This window comes from Blennius ocellaris (assembly GCF_963422515.1).
Source record: "Blennius ocellaris genome assembly, chromosome: 4".
Classification (NCBI taxonomy): domain Eukaryota; kingdom Metazoa; phylum Chordata; class Actinopteri; order Blenniiformes; family Blenniidae; genus Blennius; species Blennius ocellaris.
Genome location: NC_137653.1, coordinates 19,148,428 through 19,173,630, shown reverse-complemented (window position 1 = coordinate 19,173,630; position 25,203 = coordinate 19,148,428). Strand labels below are relative to the sequence as shown.

General features: G+C 42.4%; 1 protein-coding gene across 1 annotated transcript in view; it reads right to left on the bottom strand.

Annotated features, from left to right (window-relative positions):
* Positions 1 to 25,203, bottom strand: part of LOC308129320 (semaphorin-3F-like) — a 60,888-nt gene that overhangs the window by 5,799 nt on the left and 29,886 nt on the right. The window contains exons 3-17 of the mRNA XM_080495235.1: positions 17,644 to 17,804; positions 17,228 to 17,290; positions 16,600 to 16,719; positions 15,239 to 15,328; positions 13,472 to 13,565; positions 11,422 to 11,541; positions 11,026 to 11,165; positions 9,634 to 9,748; positions 3,904 to 3,973; positions 3,648 to 3,792; positions 3,191 to 3,413; positions 1,789 to 1,877; positions 1,598 to 1,639; positions 541 to 698; positions 152 to 243 (exon numbers count right to left, since the gene is read on the bottom strand). Of these exons, the coding sequence (XP_080351361.1) occupies positions 152 to 243; positions 541 to 698; positions 1,598 to 1,639; positions 1,789 to 1,877; positions 3,191 to 3,413; positions 3,648 to 3,792; positions 3,904 to 3,973; positions 9,634 to 9,748; positions 11,026 to 11,165; positions 11,422 to 11,541; positions 13,472 to 13,565; positions 15,239 to 15,328; positions 16,600 to 16,719; positions 17,228 to 17,290; positions 17,644 to 17,804 (1,722 nt within the window). The remainder of the gene's footprint in view (positions 1 to 151; positions 244 to 540; positions 699 to 1,597; positions 1,640 to 1,788; positions 1,878 to 3,190; positions 3,414 to 3,647; positions 3,793 to 3,903; positions 3,974 to 9,633; positions 9,749 to 11,025; positions 11,166 to 11,421; positions 11,542 to 13,471; positions 13,566 to 15,238; positions 15,329 to 16,599; positions 16,720 to 17,227; positions 17,291 to 17,643; positions 17,805 to 25,203) is intronic.

Sequence of the window (25,203 nt, the reverse complement as noted above, 5' to 3'; positions counted from 1 at the left end):
AGCAAAATCTCAGTCATGGCAAATCAAACTCCTTTGCTTAATACAGCTTCCATGACTCACATAAAAAGCTAGTATAGAGTCATTATATCTCATAAAAATGAGGCACGTCAACTTTTTAAATTCAATGATAGACACTCATTATGCATCTTACCATTAGAGTTGAAGCCTCTGCATTGGCGGATAGGGTTCCCGTACTTGACGTCCTGCCTCCGACTACGTCTAAAGGGGTCAGACCAGTATTGCCGAATAAGGAGAGAAAAAAAATATATAAAGCAACCGCAAGCCATTCAAAGCCATTCAAGAGTACATGGAGCCATTAGAAATATCAGTAAATCTCACCGCAAACCACCACCCGTGAATGTTACAATGCTATAATTTATTAGTTTTATTCACATACCCAAACAGTGTTTAAGACAACAGATAAATGCCACAAAGGCCATCCAGGCAGCTTGATCTGAGTTTTGTCTAATGCACCGCTTCAGGCAGTGGGTTAGTTATGAAGTTAGCAGAGCTCATGCCAACACTGCTGCTGGTGCTCACCTCTTCTGCGACGCAGAGTAACGTGAGCAGGACTTCCCGTCCCAGGCGCAGTAGGGATCTCTGGCCAGGCAGCAGTCAGCACAGGCCTCGCCGTACACATCACACCGGTGAAGAGCCAACTGGGTCAGGCCGACCACAGAGGACACGTAAAGTTGTTGCTGTTGTGGGAAAAGAAGATGGAAAAATAAGAGTTGAAAACGTTTTTGGGTTTTCCCCCCCTTTTTTCATAAACATCTCATTCAAGGAGAACCAGCAGAGGCCTGAAATAATCATGAACTGATTCCAGTGGTGCCATTTTAAAACCTACAAAGGTTTTGTAAAAAAAAAAAAAAAAAGTTTGACAAAACCTCTTCAGGTCAGTTGAAATGATTTAGATCCAAAGCTATTCAAATCCAGGCATCAGGTTTAAATATGCTGATGTGATTGTTTTCTATCCTGCAATATTAAAACTGGCCACTACAGAGTTCTGAGTGGATTTACCACATAAACCTGGCAAAATAGTTCTCAAAGCGCTTCACATGAAACTTTTAATGTTCGTCAGTGATTCAATTTCACATGTGGATAACAAATAGCTTTTCAGATGACTCATGACTACTTTTTCCTTTCTTCCTTAACCGGGCGGATGTGATGAGAAACATATAAAAATCGTACTCCTACACTCAAGCATCAATACACTCATTTCAGGATAGTATCAAGCTCATCTTGAGGAGGTTGCCACCATAACGTTATGATCAGCTGCTCAAAATTCATCAATCTGGGCAGGTTGTGTGTAATCCAAACTCTGTCTGCGTCATGATGTCATGACAGCCGAAGGAGTCCAAGTATTTTAATCACTTTGAAAGAAAACACTCAAGTTTTAATGACTTTTCCACATTTTCATATTCATTGTCCACCAGATTTATTGCTGCTCTATAAATTATGAGGCATGAAGTGACAGGCAAGTATAGCTGTAGGCATGGAGCGTGTGACCTTTCCAAACTGGGTTGCTAATTTCTTATGAGGGCTGCGTTTTTCTCTCTTCATGTGAGGAAAGGTTAAAACAATCTGGCAGACCTACCCTTTTGGATGAGATCTTCATTGTTGTTATGGGAGTAGGGACCTTGGGGAAAGAAACAATTGCAAGCACCATGTCAGATCAATACAGCAAATCAAACTTTGACACATACACAATCCAAACAAAGAAAGGAGGAGGACAAATAATACATTTGAAGCAAAAGGGGGCGGTGTATGAAAGTAATAAATGCGCACCTTGAAAACCTCAACCTCCTCCAGCACCAGCTCCTCAGTCTGGAGGTCATCTCGAGGCAGCACAATGACTTTCTGAACCGTCCCCTTGTCTGTGGGCCGAAAAAGACGCGCACACGCACACGCACACGCACACGCACACGCACACGCACACGCACACGCACACGCACACGCACACGCACACGCACACGCACACGCACACGCACACGCACACGCACACACACACGCACACGCACACGCACACGCACACACACGCACACACACACACACACACACACACACACACACACACACACACACACACACACACACACACACCTGTCAGCAACACACCTGCAACCTCACACCCTCTTGCCTGTCAGCAGCCCCTTGGATTCCCATTTTATTCTTTCAGCAAGCTCAAACAAGGGGTAATCCTCACATCAACAGGTCGCACTGTACTTCTCCGCTACATCACACCATCCTTTTCAGTTTACCATTTTCTCAATGACGTAAAGCTCCATTCCACTCGCCATATTCGCAGCCGTGACGAAACTTTTGTGTCATTTTCGTCTTGACCTATTCATTTGCATGCCATTAGGCATTCCTCAACCTATCTCCGTCATGCGCAATGTCTCTAAAAGAGGTCCTGTGAGTGGGATACCTGAGATTTATTATGACTTTTGCATTGAATTTCAATGCAGGACTGAATAGTTGCCTCTGACAGCAACTGAATGGACACACATTCCTCCACAGTGGCCGCCATTGCACACAAGCCTAACAGACTCCTCCCCGTAATGCACAGTTGAACAAAGAATCCAGTTAAGTGGCGTCATATACGACATGTAAGGGCAGCATACTGTGCGGTGGCGGCTGTCACACAGAGGCCTTATTAAAGCCTGCAGACACGCAGGAAAATAGATAATCGCTCTCACACCAGTGGGCAAGATTAAGGTGATGGATATGCTAACTATAACCTCCTTCCTCCTCTTGTGTTCTTCCCCTCTCCCCCCTGCTGCTGATCCACCCCTGCCCTGCAGGTACAAATCTCCTGTTGTTTACTTCATGAGAGCAGAGTGAGGCAGAAACCCTTTGATTGGTTAAATTTCCACTCTGACACAAAAGGCAAGAATTCTTTTCTCCTAATGATAAATGATTACAGGGGGAGACAAGCCCTACACTTACATAGGATTTATTTCCATGGGGGGGGGGGGGTTTCTGTCCCTCATTACTCAGCTTCCCACTGACTCTGTCTTTCACAGCTCTGACTCTCATCAAAGAGTTCATGGGTTCAGTGTGACTTCATGTTTACATGCTGATTACTCAAAACCAACGGTTAAAAGGTTTAATAATGTCCAAGGCCCAAAGCATGTACGATTCCTGTGTACATCCTGTATAAAAGTTCAAATCATTTATATTGACCTACCGGTTCCTAAGAAGAGCACTTCGTAGTTTCCATCAGCAGCTGTCACCTGGTCCACAGTGATGGTGGTGAACTCGTAGTCCACGTTGGTACGGACCACCAGGGGGCGCTTGTGCACTGGGTACACGGCATTGTGCATGGCAGGGTGATTCCTCATGAAGTTAATCACTTCATCTGGGTAGTCTTTTGTGGACTTCATATTGGGAGTGAATGTACCTCCAGGGCACTAGAAGACAGACATTAACCAATGCTGAATTCATGCCAAAAGTAGCAAAAACTGAAAAAATAAAATAAAATAAAAAGAAGTACAGGGGCTGTCTTGTAGTAATATTTATATTTCAGTGATATGCTGATGTCTGCATTCAGGTGGGTTCTACTTGAGGTTAGAAAAAAAGTTAGTGTTATGCCAGTTTTCTGTGGGGGTCGTGTGTTTGCTGGGTCAGCACAGCATGAGGCTCACCGTGCCAGGTCGTGGGTAGGGGATCTTTCCAGTGTAGGCCACCCACTGGTAATTGGGACCCTCCTTGTGAGCGAATGGCCCATTGAAGACCATGCGGATGTCGGCCATGGAGTACACGCAAACCGCTGAGCCTTTGAACACAGACCTGTGGAGTCCAAGTGGAAGGAGCAGAAAGGGATAAAAAAACAAAAGGGTGAATTTCACCCCTAAATCAACAGTAATAGAGCACATTCAGTATTTGTAATAGTGCACTGACCCAGAAACAGAGAAGACTCCATATATCACAGGATTTTTTATATCCTGTGTTGGCTGTATGTAAACGTCTCCTGCAAGAGAAACAGGAGAAAGACATTCAGTGAAAGGAAAAAAAGGGAAAGAAACACCACATTTCCCAGCACAAACACCCCCCCTTTTTTTTATAACCAATATTTACACAGATTTCACTAAAAAGGGGCTGAATCGGTCGATGAACAAAAAATGGAAACCTTCTAAGATGTAGGAGCCACATAATGCTCACAGCAGGATCGGGATAATGAACGTTGTGTTATCTCATGGATCATTGGGCCTTGCACAGTCCCCAAAATTCAAACTGAATAAAGAGTTCATTTTTATGCTGACAGTTGTTTGTCATTGGGCCATTTGTCATCCACTACATTATAGGCAATATAACAGACATTCAGTAGATTACTTAGACCTATATAGAGGTCTAATTCGAGTATATAGGGTATGTAGTACAGTACAGATCGGTCTATGCTGTTTCCACCTTCTGTTATAGTGACAATTAGTACTAAAACACTATTTTCCCTTTAACACCACTCCTAAATACTGCTATACTGCTAATGTATGAGCTGTGGAAATGTTTGTTTTGAGTGCCAAAATGTGAATGAAATAACTTTTTCTCCACAATGAGCAGAATATGATCCATTTGGAAAATCTGCATTGTCAGCATAAAGCAGTTTTCGCTCAGACTTTCCCACGTTCAGATAATCTGAGTGAAATAATCATCATGTAAAGACTTTATTGTTGGCTTTCTTTAAAAAGGTTCTGTGTCTTTGCATTGTGATTGACTTTTGTAATTAGCTTAATTGTAATATGTTTTGTTTTATTCAATGTCTCTGTTAGCATATCCGTAGCAGTGAATTTAACCTCTACTGTCACAGAGAGGACCTTTATTTTGGGGCCTTCTTGATATGGAGAGGATACTTCTCAAGGGGTTTATTCTTGTAAATACATTTTTAAAAACTAAAAATCTTTGTGGAGTGTAAATTACAGGGAGCAATAAACTTCTTCAGTCTGTCTGGCAAAGATTCTACACTGTAGTTTCAATAGCAAATAAAAAATGAACTTTGCAGACGATTGTGTAATATTTTGCATTTTTATAGGCCCGTAGAACTGTGTGACTTTAACTTTTATTCTAAGTGTTGCATATGTTCTGCATCTATTTTCATTTTATTGTTTAACTTTTAAAGTGGAATCTAAGTAACAAAGCTTTAGTCATTGAGAATGATTAAAATTATGGTGGGCCTATTGAGCAGCCCAGAGACACTTGAGAGGCCACAGGTGACCAGGAGAAAGTATGAAACAAGTTGATTGCTTCTAATTGAAGTTAGAAAATAAACAAGTATGCTTAAAAAAATAATCAAGATGGCCACATTACGAACATCTACACACCAACGAGTGAATGTATTAAAATATTGTGCTTCTGCCAAACTATTGAACGTGCAAAAGCAGATTGAGAAATGCATAAGAATCCCTCACCTGTGAATCGTAAACAAATCAACCCGAGCACACAAAGCGGAGCATTAAAAAGAAGTCGAGCAGCAAAAGCTCACAGTCTGGTTTTCTACTGTCTAGACTGGAGCAGCATGACAGCTAAACCGCCTGAGATTTCTCCCAAAATTCAAACATGATGTGCAGGGATTCTCCTCTTCCTTTGTCTATAGCTCATGTCTTCCACTTCGAGGGAGAGGAAATATCTCCTCTGTCCCAAAGGAGAACTGCATCATGCACTCTTTAAGCCAATTTTGGAAGTCTTTAAATCACAGGCCTTCACATTAGTTGTCCTGCAGGCCTGTGACATCGGACATGGTCTGATTTAGATTATGCTTATGTTGTTACCGAGTGAGAGTCCACAGGAACAAATAAAGAGGAGCAAAGCATATGACAGGTGATCTGTCTTTGCAGTGTTCAGTACCTGACCTAAATACTAGTCCCATGAGGCTTGTTCAGTGCCTACAATAGGACGAGGGCCTTCGGCATTGAACAGAGAATGTGCTCCCAACCTAGTTGTGCACAGAGAAGACCTCAAAGAAGAGAAAAGACACTGTGACACAGTACAAAAGTGAGAAACGGAGGGAGCAAAGCTAAAAATATTGTTATTAGGGCTTGCATAGTGTGGAAACGGAAGGTGAACTGATCAAATGCCGGAAAGGGAGTCAGTATACCAATCTAGATTTATGTGCTTTGAGCATGCATGAGAAATTGGCTGTCAAGCAGCTATGCAGATAGAATGATACATGGATGGTGTGACCATCATCTTTGTATCTGAACTGCTGTGCTTTGCTCCCTTCTCCCCATTAGAGCAGGCTGCACAGTCCAGCCTTCCTCTGGGGACCGTCTGCAGCCACCAGCTCATCCCTGAAGAAAAAGATACTGCTTCAAAAACAGCAGGCACATTGTCCTCAGTCTTGAGCAGTAACCAGATTTAAACTCATTCACTCTCACACGCAAAACTGCAACATCGACAGCTGCCACACTCGAAGCGGCGAAGCAATTCTGGGTTACCATGAGCTGTCATGGATGTCACACGAGACCTGATCCTTGTCGTGACACACAGCTGCTGTACAATACAAATTATAGATTAGCATGCATGAAAACTGTGCACGTTTCTGAGGCCAACATTGAAAAGAACAAATCCACTGATCGAAAACAGTTCAGTGATTTGTGATGAAAGTCATCCTGACAAGGTAGTGATGACTTTGCTCCAGGGATACCACGAGGAACCAGATTCCACAGTTGTCTATATTTTCATAACACTGCAATCCCAGCTACTATACATCTGATTTCCGATAAAAAGATTCCATTGTATGCTTGATCAGCTTTTGGATTTTGGATGCTATTTGTTCCTCTTATCATTTCTCCCCATTCTATCATCATAGAATTCAACTATATAAACTCTTCCAATCTTAGGTGTGCATCTCCAAAATGTTTTTGCAACAAGAGGCTGGTCGAGACGTTTCAGGAAACGTCTCTGTAATGACTTGTGTGTTCATTTTTATCGACTTATCCAGAATAAGGGAAAAGTTCAGGAGTCTTCTCACTGAAGTGTAGCTGTGAAAGCATGTCCTGGCTTGAAACAGTCTTCAGTTGTACAGTGTAAAATGTCTGCAGTGCCTCCCTACTGCCTCATTGTAGCATTATGCCACGAGAACACAAGAGAAGGCTGCTATCACTCTCAAACCGGTGCAGTAAATCTGATGCTTCAGTCAGCATGGAAAGTTTTGTTAAAAACAGCTTTCTCAAATCTGGAGGGTGGCTACTTTCTTCATACTTTCTCTCTTCTTCACCCATGCCCTGTAATTATTTCATAGTTTGATTCAAAAAAGAGTAGTTATTATATTAGCTTTGATTTAATAAAGAATAAAAAAATTAGCTCCCTTTTCATCTCTGTGTCCCGCTGGCTGGTAGTCTGATCATTTAGTCATGTTTTAGCAACGTTTGAAGTTCAACAAATGCAACCTGCAAAGTATAATTGATCATTTTACCATTGTGCAAAAGTCGAAAATCACTACTGTAATTGCAGCCCTTTCAGGTGCTTGTTGGCAGATTCTCTTACCAGAATTTTCCCCAGCTTCACTTGTATTCATGCTAAGCTGAGGTAACTGGCTGCTGGCTGTATTTATGTTTGACAGCTGCATCAAAGCTCTCATCTAATCTTCAGCAAAACTTCAAGACTATCCTAGGTGACCTGAACTCATCATGAATTCTCCACTTTTCTCTGTAAAGACATACCAGCAAGAGAGCTTAGTAAACATTCAAACTGGACGATACGCAAATCCATTAGCATGAAACGCAATCAAATCCAATTCACTGTCTCTTCTCAGAGACCTGGCAGGGCTGACTGCTTAGCAGAGTGTAGTCTTTCCTTGTCTCCTCCGGGCATGTCTCCCCCTGTCCTGTGCTCGTGCACTCACCAGAATGTTCCACTACACATTTACAGGATTTTTCAAGCAATAGTCTCAAAAATATCATCAGCGCCAAAGACTGACAACATCCTCAACCTTCTCACACAAGCGCTCTGCACCGCACGCTGTGTCTGTGTCAACACTGACCTAACCAGCGAAGACAGAGCCCTCATTTGTAAAGGCAGAACAAGCATCGTTCCCACTCAGAACAGTTTTCTCATCGTTTGTGTGAAGTGGCTGTACACACGAAAAGGCCACAGAGTTTAGAGGAGAGTGTCCATTTTGCAGTTGTTCTAAGATGGACGAAATAAATGTTCACCTGCAAAAACAAAGATGTGCTTCAAGAACTGCAAGTCGACATGTGAGAAAGGAGAATAATGAAACCAAATAAATTGTTGTGACACAGCACTTTTTTTTATTGTTTAGAGCAGGAGCAGCGGCCAGCAGTCACTATTTGGCTCTATATTAAACTAGAGGAGACAGAGGGAGAAAGTTTCCCTGAGAGTCCAATAATCCCACAGTCACAGACATTCCTGCTTGGTGATCTGATCTGTCCACAATGGGTCGGCCTACACACACGCAAGCACGCACGCATGCACGCGCAAATCAGATACTTTTGTTTCGGACATCTTGAAAGAAAATTACGCCTACAATGGTGGGATTATGTGTCATTAACGTTACTGTATAGTGTATGGGCCATAAGAGGGGGTGGGTTGCCATATGGGTCACTGACAGCGCTGTACTGTGTGTGTGTGTGTGTGTGTGTGTGTGTGTGTGTGTGTGTGTGTGTGTGTGTGTGTGTGTGTGTGTGTGTGTGTGTGTGTGTGTGTGTGTGTGTGTGGCATATGCTGCCATAGAAAGAAACCCTGCTGTAGACTGCGCTGGACTTAATATTTCAGATGTTATCATACATGACAGAAACCCGAAAACAAATATGGCTAAAATATATCCAGGTATGTCATTCTTTGTCATTTGATAGCCACTGTCAAAATAACTGACTGCATAAAGACGAGATGTGATGTCCGTCAAACCACAAAGCATTACAAAAGCTCTTGTCTGGGGGTGTTTTGGTAATACTAATACTATTCGGAAACAGCTGGATTTTTATGTGAAACACATTTGGTTTTACAACTCCTTGTCACTAAATTGGCACTTTAAAATTTTAAAAGTCCCATACTGGCAAAAAGAAGTTTTCTTTTCTGCTTAATCACATAAAAGTATAGCTGCTATATAAATTTAGTGAAACGATAAAAGTATCAATGAAATACACAAAGCCTCCAGGGGCATTATACTCATTTTAGCCATTAAAACTATAGCAGAATACATGTGCAACATGTAAAAGATGCAACAGGTATTGATGCTCTGGAACTAAACTGTCCATTGCCTGATTTATTAGGTGAGTTAAAACTAATATTTTGGTAAATATAACCCCCTCCATCTGAATGTGTTGTTTTCTTTTGTCATTCTTTTTGTCTTGAGAATAAATACAATTTTTACAGAAACTTTTTTAATTTTCTAAACTGAATAATTTCTATATTGACAGAATAACCAACAATCTACAGATTAATTAATAATAATCATAGTGGGCCATTTCAGTTCAAGATGTATAGGATGTAAAAAAAGGCAGCGATGCACCACCTACAGAAAAGGCATCCCTGTGCTGGCAGCATGTTTGATTGACAAGGAAGTCTATACAACACCACCCCGCCCCCACCAAGTAACCTACACATTACCATATCAACAGGAGAGGAAGCAACCTCAGCATGGATCTCAGCATGCAGGTGTAAAGACTTTGCACTCACGGAGTTCGTCAAAGTGTGTCTCCATGCCGTCGGCACCAGGCACAGAGCAGATGAGTCTGGCCTTCAGGAAGGTGCTCCACTTATTGACCAGACAGCAGTGACCTCCATCATCATTCTGTTTTTTTTAAAGAGCAGGGGGATTAGATTAAAACAACACAGTTTCTCAATAAATTGCATCCTTCCCCTTAAAAACAAACCCAGGTGGAACCATTCGCCCACGCACACACACACACACACACACACACACACACACACACACACACACACACACACACACACACACACACACACACACACACACACACACACACACACACACACACACACACACACACACACACACACACACACACACACACACATCTCCATTCCCAAAGCCAGGAAGCCAAAAGGAGGGGGCAGGGATGGGGTTGGTAAACACAGTTTCCTCCTATCTCGGCTCTTCCATCTGTGGTGGAGAGAGGCCAGAATTCATCCCAGTAAGGAAGAGCTGGAACCAGTGTGTGCTTTAGAGCCCTTTCCCATTAACATCATCTTTCCAGAATGATAAGAAATTGTTTGTGTGACTTTGGTATTTCCTTTCAAGCGATGGACGTAGATGAGACGTTGTTTTGCTACGTCAAACCGCTCTCATCATAACCAGTGTAATAACAGTGAATGTATTTCTGGTGATGTCCAGGGTGAAGAGAATGGCACTAAGAGTATCCAGATGTGTTACGGAGTCAGAATGGTTGTGGTAAATCCCACTGAGAGGATGAGTGTTTGTATGCCGGGTCAGCGCCTGACCCCTCCCCTCCACACCCCACTCCATACCCCCTCAGATAAATACAACCCCAACAGCTGAGGCGACAAGCACACGTACGCTACATTTTCTCACTTAAACTCATTCTCATGTCTCTGCTGCTATGCTCGCACATGCACACAATCGTGTCAGGAGAACATACTCCAGTGTAGACATCAGCTCAAGAAGGAGCTTTCTGGACACATCTGGTCTTATTCTGGTTCTGCTCAATTAGCAGTCCTGACATTTGCAGTAATTTGTAGATTTATAACAATTTAATTGAACGGGCTTTATTCCCTTGTCTTTGTATATTAAATACTTCCAGTGTTTTTGGACAACGAGCAAAGGAAAGAAGGCAGAGGGATCATGGGGTCAGATGTCAGAAGGCAATCTTGCAGACAGTGATATGCATTGTAGACAGGAGGGTTAAAGACACATGTGGATTCCAGCACGTTAGCGTTGGCCAAATACTAACCCTGAGCCCGTAAACATTCAGACACAGTGGGCAACTTGCCTCGGGAGGCTCCAGCCTTTTCGTATTGATGCTGCTGCTTTTCTTTTCATTACAATCACAACCCCAATCCAAACATTACCCCTCACTGTGTACACACCAGGCAGATGCGTCCTATGCGGGACTGGGTCACAGGGGTCTGACCCATCTCAGACGACTTCTCCCGAAAGAAGAAGTACAGCTTGTCGTCGTTTCTCTCTGCACTGTCTGGGATGAGGTGTACGTGGATGAAAGTGGGATCTGTGTTGAGAAGAAACGGTGGGATGTTTTGGTAGAGGACAACATTATAAAAACATCTAGTTGAAATCTTTTATAAACTTTCAGCATTTCCTGTTTATCAGATGTTGAGTGATCCTGAACATGTGCAAACACTAGAATCATTAGATTACAGCTGTACACATTTGTAACTCTGTGGGAATTTTAAGTAATGCAAGAAAATCTGTGCAAACTAAAAGGAAGCCTCAAGTATCATTTATGGACTAAATAAGATAGTTACCATTCAACCATCTGGAGTTGTACTGATCTGTTCGCATGGCAGTTTTTGTCCCTAAAGTCCGGAAAATGGCAGAGTCTGTTCCCATAAAGTCAACATAGACCCCAGCATACAGTTCACCATCTGAAAAAGAGAGAAAACAGTTCCCTTTGGAGAAATTCTTTGACTCTGACATTATTCCAGCACCACCCTTGGCACATTGCACACACATTTATTTCCAAAAGTATATTTAGAAGCTTCTCAGGGTTCATCGTTCCACAATGCACGGCCTGTTACCATGTCATCATCTTTAATATTTTTCATGAAAACAAGTAGTCCAGACAAGGTCACAAAAAAAAGATGTGAGTAAATACAAAAAGAAATGACACTTTATTTTATGGGTCCAGTGGTTACCTCATAACAACTTGCAGTCCTTTGGTTTAAAGATGATACTGCAGCACAAGACAGCATGATTTTGCTGGCATTGCACAATGTGCTTATTTAAAAGATGAAGTATAATGACCAGTGTACTGTTACTGAAATGTTATTTGAGGTCAGCAAACTGATGCCTGGATGCTGAGTGACTGAAATTATCCACAGGATGATTTCTCCTTGAATTAATAATAATAATAAAAAAAAGAATATGTTCCATGATGCATCTACTTGTTGACCAAGCCACTTCAAATTTTTTATAATTATAAAGGCTACAACAAAATAAACTTTGAGTTTATGTGTAATATATATAAAATATATTCACGTTTCTAAATAACGATCGCACATGTATATATTGTTTCAATATGGACAAATTAGATTTTTGCACCTTTATCAACCATAATTCTTTGAGGAATTATCGAGGAAAATCCTCAGGTAATTTGGGAACATGTTTAAGTACAAACAGCAGCTTTTGCATGCACTTCATAAAGATTGAAGCATATTCACGTGTTCAGACTGACAAATGTACACAACAGCCTCGTTAAGCTCAAGCCAGGAAAGGTGCTGGTCCTCCAGCTGCTGTATGGGCCCCACTGGAGAGCAGGTGTGACCCTCGGAGCTCAAGTGAAGAGACAGCGGGAACAAGAATCACTGTTCTACCCCCATTATATTCAATGTCATGGTCCCCGGCAGAGCTATAGAGAGATTGATGGTATATCATTAAAATGTCCACGGATGATAGGCTGTCTAATGTGCTGGAGAACTGAGCAGCCAGTAGTCAATGTTAAATCTATTGTTGTGGTACAGGGTTTTTAATCCTTATCAACACAAACAACAGTGTCCCTTGTCGGATGCTAGCTGGTGGGAGTGGGAAGTGCATCCATCTTGGATGACAGTGCTGGTCACATACTGGTCAGCTGGCACTGTGCTAATGTGGGAAAACAGTGGCGATGATTTACACCCGCTGTCCTGCCCCACAGAGGGAAGATCGCCTTTCAGTCATGGAAACTGTGTGGCCTGAACCTGACTAAGTGACCTTGGACAAAGAACAGAGGACAGCGCCTTCGTAAGATGATAAGAACAGATTTCAGACAGAGTCTTCTTGTGGTCTGCAACTTGCTGAAGGCACATGGACTATTTTGCTCCATTCACATTCTTCTTGACAATAATCCAACATTTGACTACACTGCACCATCAAGTGCTTAGAAATCCCAACATTTCCCACAACAGGGTACAACTTCTAAATAACATGCAATATAAAGTATTTCAAGTATGTCTCAAGAATTATGACTTTAACCTCAAATACACTTGTGGCAAATTCGCATATGAACAGGCATGTATTATTGGGCCCATCTCCCCCCTAACAAGGAAAAATTCCTTTGGATTTAATGATTAGCCTCATTAGGCTAAGCCGCTCACTGTGGGAAATGGGCCCAGAATGGAAAAGACACTTGACCTGACCTCTTAGGCATCAGCTGCTGACGATAAATAATTTTCAACAATGTGTGCCCAAAAATATGAATTGGAAGACCATATAAAGAAAGATTGGATACAAGATGAGGAATTAATATGGGATTGCTGTTGCAACAAGCGGCTTGTATGCATCTGGGCCCTTGTGTGACCAAACCTGGATGATACTCACTGATCAAAGCTGACACACTGTTGAGCTTTGGGTCGTAGGAGCACTTCCCCTTTCCAGATTCCACTTTGCCCGGCTCCAAATGGAAGATTTCTTCCTAAAATGGAAAAATCATATGGAGATAACAATAAATTCAGCACTCTCCATCTTGTCACTGCAAGTCCCTCGTGTAGGGAAAATGAGGCAGCACATGTGCTGCCTCTGACTCCTGTGGGACCTATAGGGCCTGATGGAGGATGAAGTATTAGAATAATGAGAATGTGTTCATACAGAAAAATACATGCAGGGAAAAGCAAGGCATCCCTAATCCAATGCCGTGCCACTTGACTGAGAAAAACAATGCGTCGCGGACCACCGTTTCACGTAATAAGCTCCCAGCCAAATAACCCGCAGCTTCTCTGTGTCTATGCGTGTTACAGGCCGACTGCCGACACCGGTAATCCAGCACAGTGAAAACACGCCTGGGATGGAGGCTGGATGACTGATGCTCAGTGCTTGTGGCATTGCAGCACGCAAGCACAGAGGTGATTGGCAGGAATTTGTGTATGTGAGTGGGGAAAATGAAACAGTTGCATGTGATGACATGTCCCAAAACCCCGCCTCACAGACAGGAGCATATCTAATCCCCATTTTTCACTCCCGGCAGAAACGGAGATGGAGACATCCCTGTCACTGTCCATCACCACTACAGCAAGGAGAGAGAGACCGTGGCGCTGAGCCAAACTTGCTTCATCAGATCACACACGTAACCTTTTACAGTCGCCTATTCATCTTTGATTAAAATCACCACTCGTGCTGTCAGCTAACTCAGATCCATGCTAGACTGATGTGCAAAAAAGGTCACATACGTATGTGTACCAGGGCGAAACTGGGCGCTGAACGTATTTTTACACCCCCATCATAAAACAGGACCTTTGAGAACAGCACAACATTTGTATCAAAAAGAAGCAAAAACATTATTAACCTTTTAACTTAACCTAGACAACTATTGTGTAAAGTCAATTTCTGTGTTTCAAAGTGCATGGAGATCACAAACAGTGAAGACACGCTCAAGTATGTGGCTCTTATAGTTCTTTGTTGCATAGCTAGTTGGGTACAGATGGCTGGTGTTTGCTCTGGGCTAACAGAGCCTGCTGTGGGAGTGGGTCAGATGCTGACTAGCCTCGCCGCTCTGGTGGGAGAGCCTGTACAACATTCCTTCAGAAGGTGGGAGAGTCTGTGGGGAGAAGGATTGACTGTTGAGACAGCCTGCTTGGTCTCAGATAAGCAAGCTGGGTGATTTAGGTGACTGTTGTGTATGGGCACAATTATGAATATGCTGAGTGAAATCAAATTTGCCATGCACTGAACAGCAGTGGCAGTCAATTTAAATCAAAGCGTGCCTTCTGAATGTTTTAGATGCTTGATAAGCCATTTCTACTTCATAATGCAACTTTCATGCAAAACATGGCATTTAACACAGATGCAAAGCCACAAAGGACAACGATGATATGCTGAGACAATGGGACAAAAGAAGGCATGAATGAAAGATGAGCTAGCAAAATTACATCAAAGTAGATGCATTTGCAAATTCTAATTATACAAAACTGAACCATTGCACATGGACTGAAAAAAGATGCATGCCGAAATGTTATGGAGATAAACAAATGTCAGGTTAGAGATGGTGGTGACAAAATGCGCTCAAACACAAAAGACAGGGAGTGTGCTGCTGGTGACCACAAGCCCAAGCCAGTATGCAGGGCTGCGGTGCAGACAGGGCCCACATCGCACCTTCAGTCCGAGTGTCTCGTGCACCGCGCTGGGTTCAGCGGCGCGGCTAGCCCTTCCTCTGGCCTGGGCCATCTGCAGATACATGGGCGTCTAAAACAGGAAACAGCAATACAATCTGGATGTTACGCCACTGATGAGGAAGGATCAAGGCCCTCCCTGAACCTCCTGCAGACTGCATGAACCTGGACTGACTTCCAGACACGACAACAAAACTACACATAAAGCGTAAAAAAATATATGGATATGTGGATGCAAAACTGTGCAGGAAACATGTTTTATTCAACCAGATGGTGGAAAATCTCTATCCTGTGGTTGAGTCAATAAAGGCTGTCACAGTATGCTCCATACATACTCCTAAAAGCTGCTGCCAAAGAAAAGCATTTAGCTTTCATAGTTCACAAAAACTGCAAGGAATGTGCATGAGGAAACGCAATATATCCTGTGCTGCAATGACAACAGACAACATGTTCATGTTCAAATTAAGTCAAATTTAAGTCAAACGTGTTGCGTTCCATTGCCTGTCAGGATATGCGTATCCACACTTGTGTGTGGAGCGTGTCATTTCGTGTTTTTGCAATCATGGTTAACTCCCCAGCCTGGCCGAGGAAGGTGTTCAGGGGGGCACGAATCAGACCTGTCTGTTCAGTGTGAAGGAGAAAAAAACAGCCCCCTCATTAATGGACTACAACTGGAACATTCCACTTGCACCCCATAATGGGAGCTCCCACTCCCAATTACCCAACATCTCATAGGGTGGAGGCTGGCGGGTGGCCTGGATGTATGCATGAAGGGGGTGGATGGATAGGCGAGTGACTGGATGGAAGCCCTTCATTAGCAAAGGGTCACGTAGTAACCATATCCAACAAAAGACTTTTGCAGTCCGTTTGTAGCAGGTCCTCTGTGATCTCAAGGGAGAGTCCAGTGGGAAATTTTCTTTATATTTATTGCTATTTATAAGAGTCCCCTGGCTATTATTAAGAAACAAGTGTGACATTTAAAGAAGACTGAGACACTAAAGGGGAGTTCAGCAAGGTAGTGAAGCCTGGCTTGGTTTAAGAAATTCAAGAGGTCCCGTTAAAGACGGAGACTAAACAGAGTAGTTTTAACAGCTCACAGGGGATAACAGCTGTGTGATGGTGAAGTTGGCTGCTTTGCCATATGGAGAGGCATGAAACCACAAGCAAGCTTAATGATGGAGGAAACTCATCATAAAGTAAGCCCATTGCAAGGTGGATGGAACATAAGAACTGAAGCAATAGGAGAGGCAGGGTGTGCAGTTCAAAATGCACATGGAGACAACAGTCTGTGTCTATTCAGATCAATTTCTCAGTCTTAACAATCACTAGGTCCTTGATCCTAACCTGAGGTTTGCGGCCACGGTTGACAAAGGTACAGACTGGATTGTACGCTCCCGTCCCGCAGATATACAGCTGGGTCCGGTTCCATGGTTCAATCAGACGGATGAAGTTTGCACACTCTTCCTGCAAGAATACACGCCAAAATGAAACAAACCACCACAAACATGCCCACTGAAGTCACCCTGAGCCAGATTTGACTGAAGTACCTTGCGTGTATTTACCAAATGCTGTATGACTTCTAATTAAGAAAGATGCCACCAATACTGTACTTTCAAATATATTTGGGAAATATATCCAGCTATACAGTGGTTATGCTCCCCACCCAGCTCTGGCAGACAAAAGGATGTTGAGATCAACTGGGTTTTCTTTACTCCAATCCATTCCTGTCTCCTTGGCTAGACAGAAGGGAACCGGCACTTTACTGGGCCAAGTCCCAACCTGTAGGTGAGTACCATTTTAACAGGTTCTCTACAGCAAAACCAGCGGGAACAAAGGAGCCAGTTCTGTACTTATGATGTGGTATATTTGAAAAACAATATGTTTTCCTTCATATGGGACATCAAACTGATGGAAATCACCTCCGCTGAACGACCCTATTGTGGTTATATTGGTTGTCAGCACATATACTTACATTGGCGTCTTTCCCACTCACAAGGCACTCCATCCTTCTCCGCTCGGACACTGGCCAGTGGATCTGCGAACAAGGGAACAGAGGACATTTTATAGCTGTAATCGAATTCATTATACAGCAATGGCATTTATTGGATTTTGGGGCTAAAACTGTAAAAAGGATATCCACCCTGCCCGATATTAATCCAGTGGGTACTGCTATAACTGAGTCACAGTGTTTTCACGAACAATGAGAAAATGAGCAGTCCAATGAAAACTTGGTGTAAACGAGCTCAATGGCTGCCATTGGAGCAATAGTACAGGACATTTTTCTTTAGGGGCATGTCCCTTGAGGAATCACTTTCATCCTATTGAAACAATCAATTTTAAAGGTGCCAGGTCAGTGTGAGAGTGAGTACAGCATGCAGAAGCTCTTACAATGTGTGGGTCCTTGTTGATGTCATGAAGGTCCAGGGACAGGATGTGATCCTTACTTCCCACGTACATGCGATCGTGGTCCTCATCCATGCGAAGGATCCGGTAGTCAGATGTGTTGAGGAGGTAGGCAAAGTGATGAGCGGTACCAGTAGATCTCAGTTCTGGACAGAGACAGAAATATATCTGTTAATGACAGCTGCAGTACCATATGCACATTTTCACACACACACATGCACGCACAACTGACACATTCCTTGTGCCACTCCTGCATACCCACGTGGACTTATCTGATGGTTTTCCACCAACATTGCTGTAAGCTAACACCACACATTAGAGACAAGTGCGACTGAGTGTCTGTCACACTGTGTTGATGGCTTAATACCACCGGAGTGGATCAGAAGACTTTGATAGCAGTGCATTAGCGGCAGCCTGTGACTTCAAAAAGCAAGACAGAATCAACAGACTTAATAGTATACAATACTTAGTCAATATTCATACTATCTATAGAGTTGGGCCAATTTGGCATTTGGGTTCAAACTATTTTATACCTGTTTGGACACCATTCCCTTAAGGTCAGAAGAGTGAACGCCTTCCCTAACACGGCACAGTCGACACGTTCTCTCATGTCGAGAGTAACCCAATCTCCCAAAAGCTCCAAGTTGGAGTGTTTGTTTGATATGTTCACCTTGGTCCAGCAACCACGTACCGACTGAGCAGAGACGCCACAGCAGAGACTGCAAAGGCCCCGTGCCCCACCATAGACAAACATACTCCTTTGCTATCTATAGGGGAGAGGCATTTGAGGGTGACACTCGCATATTGTTGGACAAACAGAAGTTTCACTTAAACAGCAGGGAAATCCCAGTTTCACTGTTTGGCTTTATTGTACAACCAACAGACCACAGAAAGCCAAAGCAATGGGCCACACTTTGGGGTCACTGCGGGCTCCTTCTGTTGACTTAGCAGCCAAAAAGGGGATGAAGGGAAACCAGAAAAATCAACTGTCAAATACAGTTAGGTGTCTTTGACCGTTTACATATGGCATATCAGAACAGAGCCATAGCAGTATATAACTAAAGAGGCAAAGCATGAAATGATATCAGTGAGGGGTTTCGACACTAAAGACAACAACACCCCAACACTTTTGAACATAGGGGGTCCTTTCAGACTGAGGACAGGTCTGGATTTTTTTTGTTTTTTTGTTGAAGCAGTCTATGTGCAATCATGTTCTGTGTGTTTTGGGTGACAGAGAGGCATTCGTGTGAGGTTGCAAAATGTTTTTGAGGAAGAAGTCTGGACGTCCAAGCATGTAAAGCCATCAACATGTCCACCAATGAGCCTTAAAATAAACACCATCGCGAAACGTTTTAAACAGTCTCCTTATGGAATCCGATATTACCACACTTTCCAGCTCGATCTAAATTTAACATGCGGCTATGTCAATAATCAAAGATTAATAGCATTAGATTTGATATATTTGTATAGTCTGATTTAATAACTGTGCCCACCAAAGGAATGTTTACAGGTCAGCACAGTGACTGGCAGCTGTCAGGAGTTCTGCGTGGAGGAGCTGCAACATGTGGTCGGACCCTGTGATTATTTGTGTTGGAGTCCGAAGTTGAATGATGAGTCCCCATGCACTCTAGATATGCTTGCGTGTGTGTGCACATGCGTGTGTGCAGAGAGAATGCACACACGCATGCACACACAGAGCCAGTGGAAGTTCTTCCTGAGGCAGGTTGTCAGCGACTCCTCAGTGTGTGTTTGTTGTCAGAGCGAAGCTGGATGGGACCATCTGTCAGCTGAGGAGGCAATGTGAACAGCACAAAGCAAGAATACACCCTACCTAGAGCTGCAAACTGAGAAACACATGTGACTTATTTTTACAGTAATCTTATAAAAAACAGATATTCCAATCTAAATGTACCCTACAGTGTGTTTGTCATAATGTGAATATAAAAAATGTATATCTGATTAATTGTATTATACCTTTCTAGCCAGATGACAAAGTTACTGGAGAAATCCAAGATCTGTAGGGTAATAATTGTGTTGAAACCTGAGATTGCAAGGTTTCCACTACCCAGGATTCATATATAAACTTTTGCCAAAGCCTACAAGCAATCGTGCTTCCTTGTACTATGAGAGCAGGAGCATGAAGTCATTCAATCCACTAAACATCACTCTCTATACTGTCAGCTTTTCTCAACTCAGTCGGCAAATCAAGCTTCACCTCAGGCAGGGCTACATGGAATTATACTTGCTTAAAATATTGACAGAGTATGGATAATGGCAGCAGGCTGAGGTGAGCTGCTCCTTTGTTATGGGGGCCATGCCAGCACAGCAAGTACCCAGGTTGACCATAATACCAGATAAACAAACACCCAGTCACTTTGAAAAAACAGTCAACGAAACAGCTAAAGAGTGAGATTATGGGGAGGTTTGCATTTTAACCACATCAAAAAAGAAAAGAGAACCATTTATAACAGTATCAAAATGTGTCCCTTCGTCCAAAATCAGTGTCTGGAGGGGTGCAAAATAGCAGTAGTATCAAAACTATCCAACTATCCTAAGACAGTGATTTACTGAAAACATGAACAATAAATGCTACAGGTAGAGTGATACAAGAAACAACAGGCTTTAATCAACTGGAGAGAAGCACTGTGGCAGAGAACCGATTTCCCCGAGACATTTCAAGTTGTTGGCCAAGCACATTTTGGAGAGATCAAATACAGTACATTAGACTCTTTATTGAACCCATTGTTTTCTAGACACAACTACATACTGGCAGCAGAAGATTACAATTTCTAACAGGAAAGGCTCATAGCAGCTGAACCACTGAGCTCTTTGTCAACCACATTAGGCCATGACAGCATTTTCCACACAGATTTCTCCAAGAGATTTAAAGGTTGGGAGCAGAGTACGAGTGTGTCTATTACAGCCAGATAAACTCTTAAAGTAGCCCATTACTGCATGTATGGCTTAGGATCACTCTGGGGGGTCTGTTCGCACACAGCGGTGTCTTTGTTTGGGAACACATTTCCCCTAGAGGAATGGCAATGGCCTTATTAAAGGTGAAAGTAAGCCAGTGAGGGAACCTGATCCTCAGAATCTGTCTTTATTCTCATATTCACTTTTACAGCGACAAGTCAGCATCTGCATGTGAGTATACTTTTTCTTTCCCTTGTTTCTTTTCAATGTAAGTAAATCCAGATCAGCAGCACACTCATGGAAACACAATAAACATAAGACTACCAGTGAAGGCTATTGTGTCCATTTGCTTAAGCTGAAAACACAATTTTTTTACACATCTCAAGGTGCTGCTCATTTCCACAATTCAACGCTCAGCTCTCGCTACAAGAGATGTTATCATGTTTGAGGAGTTAGTTGGATAATTACTGAAAACATACTTCTTAAAAACCTAACCCTCAATAAGTCCAGAAATGCTTCACAAGGAAATCAACTTACTTGCAAAGCAGGTTTAGATGTATGATCGATGGAGAGAATTTGACAACCAAAATATCAAGTTGAAAGTATGAAAAACAGCTATTTTAGTCATCAAATTTGCAGAATCGTGGTTGAAACTTGCCAAATGATTAAATATTCATAACTGAAAAAATCCACAACATAGCATATTTTAAAAATTCTTTGAATGAACAATGATTTGAAGAAAAGTTCCTAAGGATTTACCCAAGAAATGCCATTCTTTAATTCCTCACCAACAAAAAAAATATATAATGGAAAATATATTCAAAGCCTCTTGAAAAGGACCCTGCTTTCTTGGTTATCTGAGCATGTAAAGTACCAAATATTCTGTAGTAAAATATATGTACTTTCATTTAAGAGGCACTTTTTAAGTGTTGCATGCCAGCTTCTAATGTACAGAACATGAGACTATTAAAATATCCAAAACACAGCATTGATTTACCCCAAAGGAAACTAACTGGGCCGCACGGTGGTTGGTGCTTACTACTATTATGTACTTATTATTATGCAGTTATGCATTTACAACAACATCATCAAAAACTATGCTGTTTCCAGTCAAATATTGTCATGTAAACAAAGTGTACAAGCAGGATACATCTTGGACTGGTCACTAGTACATCACTGGCCAAACACAGACCTTCACACACTCACACTGACACTGAGTGGCAATTAAGAATTTGCATTAGACTCCAGTTTTTGGACTGTTTGAGTAAACCAGAAAAAGCTTACGTATGCACAAAAGTGCATGCAAACTCTACGCAGAAAGGCCCCAGGATGTTCTCACAGAGGCGAGAGTGTTACCCACCACACCAAAGCACTGCCTCCATCAGTACTCCAAAACAGACATTTTCAATAAAATGCCCAAACAAACGATCCATCGTGTAACAATTACTAGTTGGATTTAAAAACGATGTCAGATGGAAACACAGAAAAACAATAACTATACAAGAGCAAGTTTTTAAGGAAAACATTCATGTGAAAGACACATTATCATCACAATTAAACCTTGCCTGGAACTGTTGGTATGGCTTAAAAAGATGCTGAATGGACTAAATAGCTAAAGGCAATCTACAATAATGACAATATAGATTATCTTGTGATCTGATGAATCCAGCTGCTTTCCAAATTAAGGTCTATTCACAGACTTTTTCACACATGTAGATACATGTGCAGCTGCCTCCAGGGCATCCTCGTGTGACTCTCTCTACTTTAACATTTTAAAAGCTCCTAATCCTCATACACACCATTACTACCTGTTCCACCAGTCCACACTACCCATCCGAGACTGCAGAGGTAAGACTATAACTTGTCCAACTCTGAAATGTGAACTATAAAAACAGTCTTTGCACAAGAAAACAGAGGTGAGCTGAGAAGCAAGTCCAGTAGCAACAAGTCCAGGCCAGCACTACAAAGGAGCCAACAAGCAAATAGTACACAGATGTCTTATTTCATTTATGACCCAATATACTGTTAACACCATTTTTTGGGGGCTTTATTTCCTGAGATAAACACACATTTCTAATACTGAATACTTGAGTTTTTTCATTCATGAAGGAGTCTGTACTGATCTGCACGTCTACAGATTGGTGCAAAAAACCAGCTGCTTCAGAGGAGATAGTCAGCAAATTTGTAGGGCCATATGCATCCTGTAGATGTATTGAATAGCGCTGCAACGTTTTCCTCGGACCATTACAGGTACAAATGCATTTTATAGGCCTTCCTGTTTAAATGAGGTATAGAAGGGAGAGACATGTCTCACTGTCAGACTCAGCCAGCTCTCCTCCTCTTAGGAGAATACTTGGCTGCTGATGGGGATCTCTGGGGCTGCAGGCCTGCATGTTAAAGCATATCTCTCCATCTCAAATTAATAGCCAACGGGCCGAGTTTACTTTGGAAATATGTTTGGACAGGAAAAGTTCACTGGCATGCAGTGCACTCATGAGATCACATCTCCAGAAGAAAGCTGACTGGTCAATGCAGTCTTATATGAAATGATTTCCCACCATGTTGTCACACAAGGGAAAGAGGAAAGTGGATTCTATATATCAAATTCATGTGCTAATGCATCCGAGTTCGCAGTGTGCTTTGGTAGCTTTAGAACTTCCTCTCATTAAGGGGCCATTACAGTATCCAGTGTAGCTTACCAAAACACATCTCTCTCATAACTTTCCAGGATAATTCACAAGAAGCTCCAAGTCAGTGATTGGATCATGGAAAACTCCAGAAAACACAGACACCGAGCAACAAAATCAAGACGGGGTAAATACACAACCTGGCATTTGACTGTGTAGTGTGCACTCGCTACGTGACACTGATATGGGTGTTCCACCCAACTGCATATTTCTCTGGTTTCAAATTGGGTAAATTAAAAGTGCAGGCCACTGCCAGTGTCAGTACAGAACAAGTTGCTGCTTGAAGCTTGCAATGCTTCCTGTGCGGAGGTATCGACGGTAGTGGGAAGGATGGGGGGGATGGTCACGGAGAGAGAAAAAAAAGTTATCCATTTGTTGCTTTGACTCTAAACAGGAAGGGTGCGATGAGCAATGTGGATGAGCTGAGCGTGAAGCAATGACCTGCTCACTTCACAGCTCTGTGGTTTTCAATTGTGCGCCGATGTGGCTGATAATTACAACCTGCAGGAGCTGAATCAGCCTGTACTCCTATCCAAGTATCACTGCAAGATGCATGTGAAAGAAAGAAAACTCAAGTTATGATTTATTTAATGGTGAGACCTCTAAATTAAAAGATTCAATGTTAAATAGGGTTTGAGTGGATGTTCTAAGTAGTGCAATAAAGTCACAAAAATACCTTGGTAGCCTCTGGCACATCACATAGACACTCCACTACCTGTATAGCACCCTGAGGCACTTTCCAACCCATCAGAATGAGGTGTGTAATGCACACACACACACACACACACACACACACACACACACACACACACACACACACACACACACACACACACACACACACACACACACACACACACACACACACACACACACACACACACACACACACACACACACACACACACACACACACACACACACACACACACACACACACACACACACACACACACACACACACACACACACACACACACAGGAGTGGCAGGAGTGATAATTAGGGTGTTTAAAGAGGAGGCGGGAGAAGTGGCAAGCTCTCACACATCAAAGTCAGTACTTGTCAGGGATCCGAGCCAAATATTTTGAATGCTGTCAATGCACAGGAAGAAAACGCAAGTCAATACAGTGTTATTACTCCTACGAAGGCACACTCCATTGCTACAGCAACAACTCAACAGCATAAAGTAGCTTCAGAGACTTTTTTCTAGCGGTATGCAAAGTAGGGGTTGGATGTATTGTTTCCTTTTTGACAGTTGGGTCAACCTTTAACAAGGTGCAGTAAAGAATCGAGGCGCTACAAGCGTCAGTGGCAGAAGTTTAAGAGGCAAGCTCAATGTGACATGTCTCTCATTAATGCATATGTGTTGTAGTCCTTGAAATATTAATAAAAAACGCAGCAAGGGGAACTGTAAGAGCATAAAGGTGCTTTATTTCCCTTGGGTATAGCTGTTCACCTTGTTTATTAGATATCAATATAGGAGCTGCATCTGAGGATGTGAGCCAAGACTGAGCAGACTGCTGCTATCTGCAGGGGGATCTGGGAGGGCTCCGTCAATCTGTCTTCATACAACTCCAATGTGGTCCTCTAGTGTTGCTTCAACTGATACCTGTTTGCTTATCCATTGTGAATATGCCAGTCCATTTCAAATTATTGGCTTTTTTGTGGGTGATAATTTACAGGAATGAAAATGTGTTTAAAATGTTAAATAGTTGAACACAGACTGAAGGCATTCACAGCAATCACCATTAAGTTGTGCAATAACATTATGGCTGTGTATCTCACAGTTTCAATAAGTTACATTTTAGATATCTTATAAACTTTGCTCCACAAATGTATTAAAGTAAGTTTGTATAACATGTCTTTGCATGCACTACTCCTATCCCTGCATAATAAAACTTTATACTTATAGACTAGTAGGTATACACAGTAAGAAGAGAGATA